Source organism: Oreochromis niloticus, linkage group LG3 (genome assembly GCF_001858045.2).
Source record: "Oreochromis niloticus isolate F11D_XX linkage group LG3, O_niloticus_UMD_NMBU, whole genome shotgun sequence".
In the NCBI taxonomy this organism is placed as follows: Eukaryota; Metazoa; Chordata; class Actinopteri; order Cichliformes; family Cichlidae; genus Oreochromis; species Oreochromis niloticus.
In genome coordinates, this window is record NC_031967.2 from 33,299,875 (window position 1) to 33,317,562 (window position 17,688).

Consider the following 17,688-nt stretch of genomic DNA (forward strand, 5'->3'; position numbering starts at 1 on the left):
CTGTGTCTGCATGTCCAAATGTACTCACGTGTTCCTGTTAACAGTAATTCTTCGCCGCGTGCACGTGACTATATTTTGTCTCTCCGCATTCACTGTTACGTCACTCGGCTTCTACTCTGAGTTTTTTCCCCCGCTGATCTGCAGCTTAGCATCTGTTTGCACATATCATCCCTCATCTTTAAAGTCTGGGTGTGGACAGAGGGAAGTGAACAAGCACCAGAGCCCAAGCACATCTCCGCCCTGCTCAGGTGGAACCTGGATTAGAGCCCAGAAGTGAGGATCCCGGGGGCAAAAAGAATCTGTATCAGTGCTCTCTCATTGGACAATACACCAGGAAGAATTTTTGGCTTAACAAAAGAAGGATAACAGACCCAAATCAAAAGTTGAAATCTGAGAACTGAGATGCACAGACTGCTAATCAGCAAATCTGAAGTCTCTCCTTTGCTTTTCTTTCTTTTGCTGTTATTTTCGAATTCCATAGATTTCCCACCATGCTTGCCTCTTTTCCTTTAAAAAAAAAAATCTTTTAAAGATTTCACTGCGAGTAGCAATAATGCTCCAAATTTTTTTTTTTTTTTTATTTAACCTTTATTTAACAAATCACTTGCTGTGCTTCTATTTTTAGCTTCTTCTCTCTTTAGCCTCTTTGCCAAAGGTTTAATCTGAGCACCCTCCCTATTTTTTTTGGTCTCCCCCCATTTCTATCCCACTCTTTCTCCCTTTTTTCTCCCTCCCTTGTTTCCCTCTCTGTTGCCCTCCTTCTGTCATTGTGATTAGACGAATAGAGGAGATCAGAGGGAATAAAAGCATGACCAGCACCAATGACCTTTCCCCTCCTTCTCTCTTTCTCTCTCCCTACTCTGTGCCAACTCACTTTCTCATTGTTGTGAATTTTCCTCCACTTTTCTTTCTCTACAGTCACACAATGCAGCAGCAGCAGTTGTAGTACTTGTATAGCAGGTGTAGTTGGCAGTAGTATTCTTTGGTCTGTCTTTCTCTGTTATAAAAATATTTATAAACTTTGTCTTCTAGAAAAAATATGCCTAATTCAATCTCTCTGGTTTTATAATCCAATAAATTTTAAAGTCATTTGGATTGCAACTTTTGAACAAACCTCAACCTTGATTATTATTCTCACAGTCTGGGGTCATATGATCTAATACAGAACACACTTAAGCTCCACCCTGCACACTTTCAAACCTCATCACAACATATCCTCATCCACATCTGTCCTCTTCATCTCCATCAGTTCTCAGCTGACTTCTTTCTATCCCTCTCTCCTCTTCTCTCCTCTTCAGTCAGTGAAATGTCAGCCAAGACCTCCGAGTTTGACCCTGGAGAGAGGTTCAAACAGCTGTTTCATATAGAGCATTTTTTCCTGGGTTCACACAGAAACAATCAGGCTGCAAAACTTTATTTGAGCAGGTGACAAAATTTCAGGCATCAACAATAAATTCAGAGATCCATACGAGCCCTCGCAGATTTTGTCTGTCTCATCATCAGATCCATAAGCACGGATGGATGTGTTTGGGTTTTTTGTAGTTTACAGAGCCTTGTGTAGTTTAAGACTTATAAAGGTTCTCTCTCTCTCGCTGTCTCTCTCTGGGTGGCCTATAAACTCCAAAGGAGTTCCATAGATATCTCAGGAATGCCACCCAAAAGGTTAATCTGCAGTTCACTTGGAGTTTATAAGCTCAAAATAGACATGTTCAGGTCTGTGATGACCGGGGAGTCTCTATCATCTGATGCGTTGTTGTTCAGTGCCAACAAACTGACATGTAGTGAAGATTTTTTTAGTTTTTGGCCCTCTGAGGTTTACATCATAACTACTGAAAACCCTAACCCTTTATTTTGGAGAAAGGCAAACTGGACTTTTCTGGGAAAACTGAACAGTTTTTCATGAGCAAAAGTTATCTTTGTTCCTTGACAAGGCAATCTAATAGAAACAAAAGTGACATATTCTTATTGGATGGGATTAGGGTTAAGGTTGGGGTCGTGACTGATGATGACCCAAAAAGTCAGACGGTTAAGGTCAAAAATCAAATTTCATGTGTTTTACTACCACCTATAGCCCAAATTCATTTTTTTTACCATTAATATGTAACAGATATAATAAAATCAAAGTGTATGACTGAAGAGTTGTAGTTGCGCCTTTCTAGAAAGTAAGTCTGCATCTGAATGTCTTTTCCTTCAGTATTTATAATTTATCAGCGTTTCGTATTGCATGATCTTTGTTTCAGTTTTTGTAAGTTCATGTAAGATTCATATTCTTGAGCTTGAAATCCGTTCCAGTAGTGGATGTTCATATTACATATTACAAGTAACCCCTGTGACCTGAAAGGCATTAGACTGCTCTGAATGCTCAGTTTCAGACAGCTTTTAGACAGACACACCAGCTACACCATAAGTCGGAGAGGGGCAGCCAATCAGAGGAAAGCTGTCTCAGGAGACAGGAGCTAAAACAGCTTGTTTCAGAGAGAGAATGGACTGCACCGAGGCCTGGTATAAGATAGAGAGGGATCAGTTTGAACTGTGAATCATGCAAAGCTACTCTAGGGCACTCCAAGAATAAAAATATGGCATTTAGAAATTTACACAAAAGGTCCACTTTAAAGTGAGATTCCTTGTTGAGGCCGCTGCTTGAACATTAAAATGAAACTTTATTTATTATAATTTCCATAAGGACCAACTCTCATATAGAAAAGCTCCCGTAAATGCAGATCACCAGAAGAGTGTTTTAGAGCTTTAGCAGCCGAACATCATGCACACTGAACCTGTGTTGAGTGCAGATAAATGAGAAAACACAAAACTCATTTGGAAGAAGAAGTCAATGCACACATCAGACATCATTACTGTATGAGCTCTGTGTGAGCATGCTGCTTCTCTTACTGGCTGAGTTATGCTGACATCTGCTTCTCTCGGCTGCTGTTTCAGAACCATGAACAGCACTTTTAGTTGCATGCCTGATGGTCCTTCTCCTTAACCTGACTGTGTGAGCTCTCAACTGATACCATCACTACCTAATACACATGATAATAATAATAATAATAATCATCATAATAATAATAACACGGGTGAAGCTGTATCACACAGCGTCCTGGAAGTCATGTCATGCTTTAAAAAAGCAGTCAGCTCTGATAATGATGGGCTGTTAGTTATGGACTATAATTAGTCATGCAAAACTGATAAATGCAGAGCTGTGCTTCTTTAAACACATCGACCACACTTTGCATTTCATGTTCTGAGAACCTTTGGATCCTCCCAATTCAGCGTAAATTCAGGAAGCTTTATGAGCCAAGCCTTTAACATGCAGATTGGTACAGTTTAGATAATAAACCATACAGAACGGAATGGCACACGTTGTGTTTGGGGAATACGAATACAAATTCCTGCACTTCATCAATAAACACCTCTGACTGGATCCGATCCTTCTCTAAATCCACCTTAACAACTTTTGGCCTCTTTAAAATTACTGTAAATTTGTCAGTGTCTGGCTGCTGCAGCAGCAGCAAATATTCTCTGTGTGACTCATTGTGTTGTGTACTCGGTTTGTGTTTGATTGTTGCCATATTTTTATCAAGGTGTTTGAAGTGGTGCTCTTGCAGCGACGTGTTCAGTGTCATACTTTTATACCCCACAGTTCCATTAAAAGGAGGGAGAGGATGTCTCGCCCACTTTGGATAAACACCTGAAAGTTTGATCTGGAACAGCTATCGCATATCTCATGCATTTCCCAGAATTTCTTTCTAATTTGTCACCTTTTTATTTCTTCAGGGTGGCAAGTTTGATGAGCCATGTGACGGCTTGGACTGCAGCAGAGGGTGCAAGTGCTTTCCAGAGAAAGGAAGCAGGGTGAGTCTTTCACAAGTTTTCAGTTGTGTACTCTCCTCTGGAGTTCGGGGAAAAGGCTTTCCATTTCATGTCCTCTTCACTTGTTCAAGTCCAATAACAACACCTGAGAAACTCGTCGCTTGGTTTTTAGGGATGTTTGAAAGACTTCTACTTGGTAGCAAAGTCTATGTTGAACCCAGTTTCTCAGATAGTCGATGGATCTGAGAAGTTCTTAGTTCAGCTAAACTCTTATTAGTAGATATTTAAAATGTTATTATTAAAAACCTGCAACAAAGTAGTTTTAAAGTTACTCATGTACATGTACATTTTTCTGTACTTTGTTTCTAGAGAAAGATGTATGTCTTTCTAAAATCGATGGAATACGAAGACATCAAAGTATCATCAGAAATTATAAGTTGCCTAAGACAGCTCAGACTGTGTTGAAGAATAAAGGTGGTCACACCAAATATTGACTTTCAAGCATGTTAAAATTGTAGAGCCTGTGTTTTTCCCTTTTCCCTGCTGTATTTCTATATGTTTATGCACCCAATTTGCTGGCAGTACATAAAGAAATGAGGGCTGGCTGAAGACTTTGGCACAGTTTTGCAAAAAGAAAAAAACAACTTCAAATTTCACAGTTATTCACTCGATGTTAGGAACTATTAAACACTCCTTTTTTCATCTAGAGTCATCATTGTTATCTTACTTCATCTTAATTTTGTTATCTGGCAGCTTTACACTCAGACAGAGGAGAGTTTATTGCACTGATAACTGCACTGATCCTCTTTGAGGTTTCAGTTAATTATGGTTTTTAATCTGAGGAAACAAGTACATTACCTTCATTTAATTAAGGAATAATTACCTCGAGGCTTCAGTTCCAGGCCTTATCTCTCTCCATCGTACAGCTACATACATTAACACCCAGAAACATTATCGCTATTTGACACGTATCAAAGCGATGCCTTAATCAGACTGTGTAATGCAAGCTCCGACAGTCCTCATCTATAGCTGTAAATGTGGTTTCTCCAGAAATCGAATCAATGAGTAAACACGAAACAGCATGTGGCTCCGGGCGAGGAACTCATTTTCTCATCATCGCTACCGTGAAATTAACAATAACATCCAAACAAAGGCTGGCAGAATATGATGGAATCAGCTCACTGATTAGTGGTGATGACACATACGCACAGTATATATCACCCGTCATCTGTTTGCACTTCAGTATCGAGTAAAAGAGCGGCTGACTCCTCTGATTTATGGCTGGAATTTAAGTGGAAAGTTTTAAATGTCAGTGTGATCCTGCTGGCATCTAATAAATTACTGTACGAGGCTTTAAAAAAGCTTCAGCATCATCGGGCCAGATGGGCGAGTGCTGTAAACAAACGCAAACTCTCTAAAACAACAGAAGGTGGCGATATTAATGCTTCCAATACAAACTGCTGCTTTATTGGCAAGATTCAAAAAATGAGTAAATCACATTTGCTTCAGCAATAAAACATCAGCAATCATTTTAAAAGTTGCTTTTGAGTCAGAATCAGTAATAAAGATAAAAATATCAGTAATCAGTATTTCAAATAATGGAGAGGAGCTTGTGTGCGGATCGACCTGCATTACACTCCAAGAACAGTCAGAAATCAGCGGCTGTGTGGCCTGAGAGACAAAACCCAGGGGAAAAATGCATTCGGGAGCAGATTTACTAAAGTAAACCGAGTGTCAGCTTTTAAAAAAACTGTAAAAAAAAAACAAAAAAACTGTACTGCCGGTATTTACAAAGATAGCGCAGTGATAAGATTGACGTAAGAGATGGGAACCTGTTATTTCTGAGAGTTCTCGTTTTAAAAAACAGGGAGGAAAATATTTAAATGAAGAGCACAAACTGGTTTACTCATTTTTGCGACTCGCAGTTTTCTGCCAACTGTTTTTTTTTTTGTGGTTAACATTGAAATGAACTGCTTAGAAAACAGTGCAACCACACTATGAGCGCTGTTTGAGGATTACACACTATTTTACCCTGCTTTTTAAATCTTAGACTCTTGTCACTGCTCTTTGAGCTCCACTTTGCTCCAAATCAGTAACTGAAAGTGCGCTAGAAGAAAGTGAAAGTGTTGTTTTTTTAAACATTTTTTTTTTTATTCCTCAGCAAAATCCTAGTTATCCTTGGATTTTTCCCCCTCAGGCTACAAGCTAGGTTGGTGATGGGTGAGGCCACCGGTATTACCCTTAAAATGAAGCATGAAAAAAACAGTCGATCTATCCATAAATCCATTTTTAATATCCATCCATTCAAAAAACCATAAATCCATCCATCCATCCTCTTCTGCAGAGGTCGTCTCCAGGTACTCTTGCTTCCTCCCACAGCCCAAAGACACAGATGTAGTCGGGTTGGGTTAATCGGTGAGTCTAAATTGTCCACAGGTGTGAGTGTGAGTGCAAGTCAGTGAGCATAATCCAAATATTAAATACTGAAAAGCAGCAAAAATCCTTTTAGTATAAATAAACAGGATTTGGTTATTGCTGCTTATGTAAAAAAAAACAAACAGTTTTTCTTATGTAAATCAGTGAATCATACTCTTCAATAAAACAGCAAATTATTATTAGATCATTTCCAAAATAAAATCCCTGCTTAGACGTCCTGACTAAAGCCAGACTAACTGTAAGCTCGGTCTCTTTCAGCCTTTATCCAAACAGCAATTACTGTCTGACACAGCAGCCCTACACTTACTGCCTGCTAACTGTACACCACTTTAGGTAAATAACATAGTGACGAGTGTCGCCTTACCCGTAGGTAAATGTAGGTAAATGATACAGCTCAGGTAATGCCACCTACCTCTGCTCAGCCCCTCTGATAAGCCTAAATGACACAGCCGCTGCGTCTTTAACTGTTACTGTTGGGAGCCGTTTGAGCGGGAAGGTGCTCATTTGTCTCTTTTCAGTTTTACTTTTGTAGTTAGAGCTCAGAGCTCAGGCATGCTCCCAATAACGGCCGTTAACGGACGCCCGAATGGGTTCTGTCAGCTGAAGTGTTGAACACAAAGTGAGGTTTAAAGGAGACTCCGGTTATGTCACAAAGGAAAGTTAGTCAAGAGAAATACTGTGATTTGCTTTTAAATCTGTTTTTAAACTTAAAGCAAACCAGTGCTCACAGACTTAAACATTAGCTGTTTGCTTTCAAGGTTGTTTCCCTATAAAGGAATTAAGGGAGCATATTTATGTTTTTGCCTTCAGTGAGTGTTATTTATATGTACATGTATACAGTATCTAACGAATGATTAGACCTCTAACTAAACCAAATGTTCATGTGACAGCTGCCCTAAATGAACTCTACTAGTAATTACCAAAATCAATTTTGAATGTTTCTGTAATGGTTAATCCAGGAATATGTGCAACATCTGCAATAAAAATTGTATTTTTAATGTAAAATCTAATTATTATTGTAGCCATGAATTTTTTAAATTCACTTGAAAAATAGTATAGACAGTGATTTTTTTGGTTGAGATGATGGTTACTTACTTAGATTGCTGAAAAAAAAATTTGTTTTAGCCGCCGATTGTACGGTGGCCCTGAGAGGCCAAACGGACTGCAACTTAAGAAAACACCAGTAATAAGAAAAACGCTGCAAAAGCACACAAAACACAACGGAAATAGGAAAAACTACCATGGAAATAGGACAAAAAACAAAACAGAAATGGGAAAAAACAGATTTCCAAAAGCACAAGGGAAGTGTTTCTGGGGAGACAATAATCCGACGGACCAGGAACCAAAATATGCTAAGAATTGCACTGGAAGACATTTAAAAGAAGTGGAGGATCTATCGGTTTTGTGAGGAAAAAAAGATGAGAGGTAAGTGTGTTAGCCTAACTATTAGCCTAAAAATCCGTCATCAGTATTATACGAATCATGATAAAACACACCTACCATGTTTTGGGTTCCTGCAACTGGTCCGTCGGGTTATTGTCTCCCCAGAAACACTTCCCTTGTGCTTTTGGAAATCTGTTTTTTCCCATTTCTGTTTTGTTTTTTGTCCTATTTCAATGGTAGTTTTTCCTATTTCCGTTGTGTTTTGTGTGCTTTTGCAGCGTTTTTCTTATTGCTGGTGTTTTCTTAAGTTGCAGTCCGTTTTGCCTCTCAGGGCCACCGTACGATTGTCATGATTGATGAACTTCTGACTCCTCTGAGAAGTGCAGTGTGCCGGCTGAAAATGTCAGTATTTTTGAGTTTTAAACAGGTTTTTGGCAGATTTCTAAAAAAAAAAATTTAAATAACAAGTGGTCTAATAAATTTCTTAAGCACCATACATACTTATTTATTTATTAGTTTTGTTTAAGACAGTGGTTCCCAAAGTGCAGAGGGGGGGTATGAGTAAAAAGAAGAGTGCTTGGACACTGCTGGCATAATGGACAGGTTTTTCACGGTGCTCCCACACAAACACAAAGAAGAAGATGAAGCATCGCCAAATATGCTTCCAAACGAACTTCCTTCCAAGCCAAAGACTAGAAAATATGATGATACCTGCACATGTGCCATGGTAGGCATCACCGACAGAATTTGTTTCCCCTGCGTCGGGAGCACGCGCTGGGCTCTCCAAATCACGGACAAACAGAATCCCACATTCTTGATTTTCAGTTCACAAACACTTCTTATAATGACTAACTACTCATGAAATTTTGGAGATGTTAGCACTTTATGCAGTAAAGTTACAGTGGGATACAAATAATATCAGGCTGATCTTGCCACAATTTGTTCCCCCTGTTTAAATCACGGAAAAACAGTATCCCACAGTTGTTTATGTTTTTAAACCCATTTGAAAAATGTATCGATATTGATAATTACACCATAAAGATGGTTTGTTTTTCTGTTATTTAAAAGAGGTGGCAGTTTACTTTATTGCAGCCTGCAATTTATTGCAGTTTACCTTTATTTGTTTAATTGTTTACAAAAGGTTTGAGGTGTGAAATAAACTGCAAAAAAACCAAATGTTTGAGGCAGGGTGGGCACAAAGGGGGAGCCTAGCAAAAAGGTTTGGGAGCCGCTGGGTTAACAGATTACATTTTAGAAATGACAGATGAATTCCTTCAGGTTTCGTTAATGTAAAGAAAATAAAAACAACAAAAAACAAAAAATACTGTTGAACAACAAAAAAATAGATAAACTGGATTAGTTAATTATTGATGATCAGTAAGTTGTTTTTAAAGTTCACATTAGACCAATAAAATATAAAGAAATGAGGGGTGGCTCAAGACTTTTGCACAGAACTGTGACTCGGTTTTGAGTTTAAGTACACTCCCGCTTCCGTGGGACTCTAAAAATAATATTACAGCATCAATCATCGTCACGCTCATACAACATGTAAACATTCAGACAAGTAAAGAGACATTAAATATTTCACAGATCATTATCTTTAATTGGGTTTTAAGATCTTTCCCGATATTAAAGGCGAGTGGAAGTTCTGCTATCTTGCATCTGCAGCCTCGCAGGCACCCCTAAATCTTCCTGAAGACATCTATAATGCACTTTACCTTGTAAATCGCACTTTAATGGCTTCTCCCCGAGTTCCTGTCACAGCCCTGCCTCTCCAGACACACAGCAGCGAGATATTTCTACAGTCTGTCAAATCTCTTCCTCTGATTTCCTCCTGATAAGTTTGCTTTGGACGAGAAACAGTCAGCCGGCGCTGTTAGGATTTCAGCCGGACCTGAATTGCGTTTATCATCCCGGAGCTGTTTCTGCTCGAAACTTTGTCAGCTTTTATTAACATAGTAAAACATGGATGTGCTGATATGAATCAAAGATAGCTGAGGGTAACTGACAACGTTTAAATGTTGTCACGTATGTTTTGTGCAGATGTGCTCTTGACCCCTTAGGGGGAACTTTTTTTTTCTAAATTTCCTATCTGCACACAAGGACGTCTAAGAACCGTAACAAATGAGGGGGTTTATCAGGAGTTCATCTCACAAAGAAAAAGCAGCACTCTCTATTTATCAGATACTTTGATAGTGAAGAAAAAGCACAACAACCATGAACCATCGATCTTCCATCCATTGATCTCATATCGGTTGCTCTTTAAGCTGCCTTATTTTGCCCACAGCTGCTGCACATCAGCACGCAGCATCTCATTTAGTGTTAGCATATAGACCCTCATTGAATCCACATATATCCCACCTACACCATAGTGGCTGATGTCCAAATTAGCAATGTTACTGCTGGTGTCGCTGCATTGATCTGCCTTCACGAGCAGAGCTGAGCTGTTTATGTTTGACTGGAGTTAATAACTCTTGGTCAGTTACTTAAAAAAGAAAAAGATTTCAGAAGCAACTGCAAAACCTGTAATAGACATGCGGTAATAGACACATCGGCAAAGGCTTTGCCGATCGACCACCACAGGAAGATATTTTATTTGAAGCCAACATGAGAAGAATTATGGGAAAACATTTTAAAGAGACATCAAAAACACATTTACATGTAAATACATATCAGTCACCAAGCTTAATTGTCTCCAGCGTAGAAGGAGCCTGGGAGGTACTTCATACCTTCCTTGCTCAATACCGACTCCTTGGCTTTAAATATATTACCTCCCTCTGCTGATACTGTAACTTGAGCATGCATGTCCGTTTCACGCTTCGGAGAGGCAAAGTTTGACATCTACATGGTGGTGGACCAGCGTCTATCACACGCTTTGCAGTGATACTGGGTTGGACTGAGTCTGCACACGTACTGTCACAGCCCTGAAAAGCAGAAAAAACTGCACCTTTACACGGCATGTTGCATTTGTGCAAACTAGATACAATTCATTACAATACAGTTATACTTGTGCTAATAAACGGACTGTAAACATACCGTGCTGCGTTTACTGAATATTACTAACAATCAGAAACGTAACAGCTGTTAAATTACATCCTCTATCCCATTGTATTTTAAAGTGTGACATATGTGACACAGCATGCAAAAACCAGGCCAAAGGGACAAGTTTTCAGTTTCATTACATTTTTTTATGATTTCTAAAACTTTGAAATTAACACAAGAACAGGTTAAAGATGGAAAAGTTGCCAGCATCACCAATGATCCAGATCCCATCAGCTGGATGCCAGGTCGCACCAACAAGCAGGGCTTTTACTTCCCCTCATAACTGAGAGGTTTGCTAGATGAGGTTTTATTTGCATTTTATCCATGAGAAACGATTCAAAAAACTACTCTAGTTTGAACACAGATATGCAGACAGTGATGTAGAGATAAGAAACACCAGAGCACAGCACTGCTGCAATTCTTTGGTGTTTTTTTTCTGAGCTGTGGCACATGTTGGGAGTTGAATATAAAGACCAGTAACATCTCTTATATGTGAGGCTACAGCTAAGAAGAGCTGGTGGAAATGAGGGAAATGCATAGGTTTAGCGTGGCTCTGTTCAGTGGTAGCATAAGTGCTCAAAGTGGTGAAATAGATGAAGTAGAGCAATCTTTTTTTAATTTTCCTTAGCTTGTTATTTTTGAGTTTCTTTTATGTTTTCACCTATTGTTCAGTAGAGGTGAAACTGCTTATTTTTGATTAAGTGTAACTATCTTCTTGACTAAGTAAGCCCCACTTAAATGTAGTCTGCAGTGTGGGAAGTTCCAGATTTGCAGCAGCAAATTATTATTAAAATGCCGACTGTTATTATATTTGGGATTCAGTCACCCAAGTGCTAATCATGTTACCTAGCTACATGTAAGTTTGGCCAAGTTTTGATGGCTTTAGAGCGCATCTAAACTATGAAAACATGGATGGCTTCTTATTTTACTCAAAAGATGAAGTCTAAATGATCGAACTGCTTTAATAGGAGGTTATTATTCCTGCACTTCCTCCAATTTCTCCCTCCAAACATCCAGAAAGACAAAAACTTTACACTGATTTTATTAAATAAAATTGGCATGGTTATCCGTTTTTTCTTTCTGTAAGTCTTTGTAAGTTCCGCTCATTTAGTAAATCGCTCATGTTAGAACCTGTGATGTACAGAGTCTCATTAAAAAACAAGAAATAAAAATGTGTTGGGCGTATATCGGTCGTTGACCTTTTAAATATTCGTGATACTTGCATTTGTTGTTCGTGTTTTCCCGTGCCCATTTTTTTGGCTCATACTTACCCACATCTGTGCTAACAGCACTTGAGGGCACTGCATTTACCTGGAATGGTGGGCAGAGCCAGCATGCCAGGGCAAAAAAATATAAACCAGTGAATAATCATCAGCAAATAAATGTGGCATGTAGCGGACATCTGGTAATAAAGAAAAGCAAATGCAAAAAAACACCCAAATATATCTTTCCTGTCAGCTTTGCGAACTTAGAAAGGATAAAGAGGCTTTTGTCGGTGGCATTACATAACACACTGATGTTTTAGTTTTTAGTTTCATTAGAATTGCCCGAGGGCTTCAGTTTTTCTTCCACTTAAAAAGTCCTGAGGCTCTGAGGTGATACAGAGCAGAAGTGTTTGAAATCTTGTGTTCACATGCTTCTGCGATGTTTTTTTGTTCTGTGGATTTAACATCTGTCAGGTTGGATCTATTAAGTCCAAAAACATCCTCTCCAACTGGGTGAACCTCGAGGGTCAAAGGGCAGCGCTGGGGACAACAGGATGGTTTGGTTGGGCTTTTGTGTGCTTATCTGTTTTATTTAATTTTGTCAGGTCTTCGTCTGTGCTGATCAGAAACAGAGACAGACGGAAAAAGACTTCCTGATTTTGCCGAGTGTCCAGCGGGGTCAGCTCAACATTTTCTGTGTCGTGCTGGAGTGAAGCTCTTCACACCGTCAGCTGCAATTTGGGAATTAACACTGGGAGTGAGTGGCTCACTCAAGATTAAGACTGCAAAGACTTATGCTGTTAAAGGTGTCTCATTGGTGCTACAGTCAGGTCCAGCCACCTCCTATCTGCAGCCGGGTGACTGAATTTATTAAAGAAGGGTTATTTAGCTTAAATGAGGAATCTTGCAAAGAGACTGATGCTCAGAAGTGATGCAGCACAAGCTGAGATGTTCATTTTTGCAATGCATCAGCATGAGATGAGATGACTTTACTAACATTATCCCCCCAAAACAAAAAACAAGCCAAAAAAAGTAATGACTAAAACCGTTAAGCTCAACAAACTTATCGTTCTTTGAAGTTTCATACCCACAACAAGGAATCAATAAATAAAAAGACATAAATGTTTAAAATTACAGAGAAAGTTCTGGTAGCTCATTGCCCAGACTGTCCAGTTTTTTAACTGTAACTGTTACAAAAAACAGAAAAAACATTTCTGTTTAATTGTTTATTGCTTAATTATTCTGTGTAGTGTGAATGGCTTCAAGCAAGAAGCTTGAAGACACTTTGTATCTAGTTTATATTTGGTCATTTTAAATTCTGAACTGTAAATGTAGTCTATTTCAAGAAAGCAAGTTTTTATTCAGTATTTCCATAAATCCTTATTTTTATGGATTTACTACGACTAGTGAGAACACACATGAGGTTTAAGGCCTGGACAAGTTTGAGAAGATTCGACTCCCACATACCGACAAACCGTTAGTGACTGACATATGAAATTGCCTCACGTTTGACACCCCTGATCTAACCTAATGAAGTGAGATCTCAGCGTTGACTCAAGTACATATGTGTTTGATTTGTGCCATAATCGAGCTGGTTAGTTCGGTCTTGCTCTTTAAGTGAATTGGTTGTACATGTAGCAACGATTACACAGTGTTAGAGGTTCTCAAGAACTACCTTCCCAGTGCAGATGTGTCTATTTTGCAAATTTTCCTGTCAGCATCTTGTAAATGTTAGTAACAGTAGCGTAAGCTGCATGCACACTTGCTAGATAAGCCCTTTAATTGATGGCATAGAAAAGGTTGGCAGATACGGTATCATTTCTCAATCGTTATCCTTTTATCTGCGGTTATTAACAACTGATTCCAGTTATCAGTTTTAAGGATGGGCATGATGCAACTTTAAATGATGGATGTATTTGTTTTTTTATGCTGTTGGCTTGCCAAGCCTGTCAGATGTGCTTATTTGACGCCTCTAACATGCAAAAATTTTTGCTTCAAGGTGGATAAAATGAATTTGTCTTTCAGTGTCTGACAGTCCTGACAGACTTTGCCAAATTTGAAACTCTGTTCAGGAGAAAGGAAACAGACACATTCTCTGTCTCGCATAGAGACAGACAACAAAAAGGACGCAGGGATAAAGGATGAATGGAGAGGAAGGTAGAGCGTCTACCTCAGCTAAAGTGAGATGAAGGCAAAGGGATAGTGGATGTGTGTCACGGTAGGATGAATCCCCTATGAGGCCGCTCGATGAAAGGCCCGCTGAGTTCCTTTACCTTTAGAAAAGATAAGGACACACTGGTCAGACTGTTTGTTCGTAATCCCTAAACAAAGGAGGAGGAATTAGCAGAGAAATAACAGTTTCAAAATGTATTAAGTTTTCTGTCACTGCCACAGAGAGATGGTGTCATGAGAGGTTAAAAAAGAAAGGGCAACGACAGTGGTGTTGATTTTATTTCAAACCACTGGAAAAGGAAGAAGTAAAATACTTGAGAGAGAGTGCACTGAAGTTCACTGTTTGATAAAGAGAGGAGAGGATCTTTGTTTCCTTTCACTGTAGCCTGATCTGTGGTAATACAAAGAGAAAAAATACTGTCAACAAACTAAAACTTTGGATCCAGAGAGGTCTGTTGTCAGGTGGCAGGAATATCAAAAACATGTGATACAGTTGCTGTGTCGACTACTTTTGCATGTGCACTTGTTGGTTCATCAGCTAGCTATGGAGAGCACGGCAACAGCTTATTGCTTGACGTGGATGACCGCTGAGCGTTTGTCGAATGCTGATTGGTTGACAAGCGGGCAGTGACAGCAGAACTCCCCGGGAATGGCAGAAGTGTGAAAAAAACTTAAACATCAAAGAAATGCAGCAATAAAAGTACAGATCACGGTCCACGGACTGCCAACGAACTGTAAAACACGCTACCACTCCTGAACCATGATTTCCCCATAACTCTTTAAGAATGCTCTTTAAGAAAAGAGAGGCGAGAGGGGAAACACACACACAGATAATCAGTGTTTGCAACAGAATGAGAAAAGCATGAATGATAACTTTGATCTCTTGCTTTTCTGTTTTTATCGTTCAATCTCCAGACTCTCTCGCTCGCTCTTGCTAGCTAAAGATTATTAAGTCTGCATGCACGTCCCCGACTGAGGGCTTGTGCACAAGTGTAGCTAATAGTGGTACATGCGTGTTTAAATCTCAGGTATGTGTGTGCGACATATATGGTGATGTATAGGAACGACTTATCAGCGGTGGCCTGTCATACAAACATCTTCCCACACACACATGCTCCTGGGCCCCAGTCTGATATTTTATCAGGTTCCCCCTTCAGGAAGTCCACCAGTTAAAGTATGCTGGTGGGGTTTGTTTAGGCTTCATCTTACACACACACACACACACACACACACTTGTAAAATAGTGGTAGAGGGGCCATTTTGGCTCCCATTGTCCAGAATATCTCAACGTACAAAACCCCGCCTTACTCGTCTGTCAGTCGGAGTTGAAATGAGAGCTTTGAACCTGCGTCTCGCCCTGAATCACTTTATTCAAACACACGAACACCTGACACTCATAGCCCCTCCACTCCCCAAGAAGAGGCAACCTTTACTCTAAGAAAGGTCAAAGGTCATAGCCAACACAAAGACTAGAAAAGACCAGAAGGTCAGGGGCACCAGGATCACAGACTCAGACACACAGAGACAAGTGTGTGTGAGCGTGTTTTCGTGTGTGTGTTCAAAAAAGCTACTTCCCTGACCTCTGCAGCCTGTTTTCTGTCACTCCTTCTTCATCTCATCATCTTCTTCAGCCTTTGAATATTTTATTGTCGTTGTTTCGTGTTAAATCTTAAAGACAGAGACTTGGACAAAAGGTTTAAAGGCCTTCTTTATCAAAGTCCTGCCGGTGCATATCTCAGTGCACTCTACTGCCCTCATATGGCATGTTCAGGAACTGAAATTTACCACAGTGTAAGAGAGGGTATACTGAAGTGTTCTTGTGCAAGTCGGTGCACCTGTCACAGCTAAAGTAAAAAGGATGGTTTTTGTTACACTTGCTAGTTCTGCAAAATATACAGCCTACCAGATGGAAAACGTTCATGTGCACAGGTGTCGTGTAAAATTTCTCATAGCAACGTTCATGTTAGTGTTGATTAAAAAATCAAGTGCAGCAGAGTTATATTGTGTGTACATAAGTTATGTTTGTGCTTAAAGTTAGACAAGCTGATTTTAAATGAAGTAATGCCGAATGAAGAGAGTTGAGTTTTATTAAGTTGCTTATTTTAAGTGTGCAAAAAAGATAAAAGAGAAGAACCCAGTGTAGAATATCAAAGTAAATGAGTCATACGTCATTTTAAATACATTTTACATCAACTTAAAACAACTTTATTTAAGCAAAATTTATTACAAAAACAAAAATAGAAGACTGCTCTGGGTGTTAACAACACTTGTACTCAATATTAACATTATTTATTAGACAAAGACAAAGAGCTCAGTTTGTGTTGTGTTTCTGTGCCCCATACACCGCACAGTTACAGGAGCACTCTGCGTGGAACAACTCTTAACCTGAACACTGACCAAAGCTACAGTGAATGACTACAGGAGTCTCAGTTACAGTCTGCTATAAGACAAATCTTTATAGTGGCCACCCAAACACTGGAAACCACGTTACTTATATGGACGAATCACAGTCTAAACAGCAAGCCTGAAAGAATCATCACAGCACGACTAAAGTAAGGATTTTTATGGTAAACATCGACCGTCCCACAAGTCTTTGTGCTTGAAATATTTCACATTTCAGGTACACATTACTCTGGGAAACAAGAAACTGTGCATGCGATATACAGACAAACAGCACAGTTAATTCAGTAATTAAACTGTAAGAACTCATATAAATGTATACAACTTCTTCAGTTTAAATTAAGTATGGGCACATGTGTTTGGAGCTACAGTGTAATACTGTTTAATAATTTAAGTAAATATATACTTTGCATTTACAGCTACTGTACATGAATATCTTTTCCTAATTCAAAATTATTCGTACATTACTTTTAATGTGTCTCATTGGATACTTATTAGTACCAAAAAGTTACATTTTTGCTAGTTTTTAGACTTATATGTCTAACTAGCTGCAATCTTATTTATTTAACTCAAACAAAATTAAAGAATTAAACTGAATAAAAAAATAAGCATTGAGTAAAAGATCCAGAGGCCAGATCTCCATAGTTTATCCTCCCTGCTGCCTTTTCTGTACAGAGTAGGAATTAAATACTTGGGCGATCTAAGTCTAAGCACACAAACACACTCAAACAAAGGTCAACACGCGCAGGAATGTGCAAACCTGATTATTACTGATTTTATAGGCTCTTGTGATTTAAAGTGATGACAGCAAAGTTGTTTTATGACAATTCCACATAAATGCAAACTGTCATTTACGACATTTTATTCTCTTCAGCAGAGCTGCCGTGCCCTTCTTGTTAAGCATAAACTCTGTTAGACATGCAGAACCTCATAAACTTAAAGGGCAAGACGAAAATCTGTCACCCAGAAATACAGAATGTGCAATTATGTCTGAGCATGTGTGTGGTATTTCTTAATCCGCTCACACTGCATGTCTCATACATTGAGTGCTGCTTTAAAATAAGCACGATTAAAGGCGAATATGTTGCTTTTGCTGCTTTGATTTAGACCTCACTGACTCCTCGCTGCACTGAGGTTGGGCGTCAGATGGTATCGCATGGGAGTAGAGGGGCCTCTGCTGTTGTTTCTCCTCTTAGGGCTCTTGTTTTGAAGGAGCAGAGAGGAGATACGTGGAGATGTG

General features: G+C 39.2%; 1 protein-coding gene across 3 annotated transcripts in view; it reads left to right on the plus strand.

The window, feature by feature from the left end:
* col4a6 (collagen, type IV, alpha 6) overlaps positions 1-17,688 on the plus strand; it is a 149,404-nt gene that overhangs the window by 84,098 nt on the left and 47,618 nt on the right. For all 3 annotated transcript variants that reach the window (XM_019353073.2, XM_005464060.4, XM_019353074.2), the window contains exon 4: positions 3,775-3,852. In XM_019353073.2, coding sequence (XP_019208618.1) covers positions 3,775-3,852 — 78 coding nt within the window. The remainder of the gene's footprint in view (positions 1-3,774; positions 3,853-17,688) is intronic.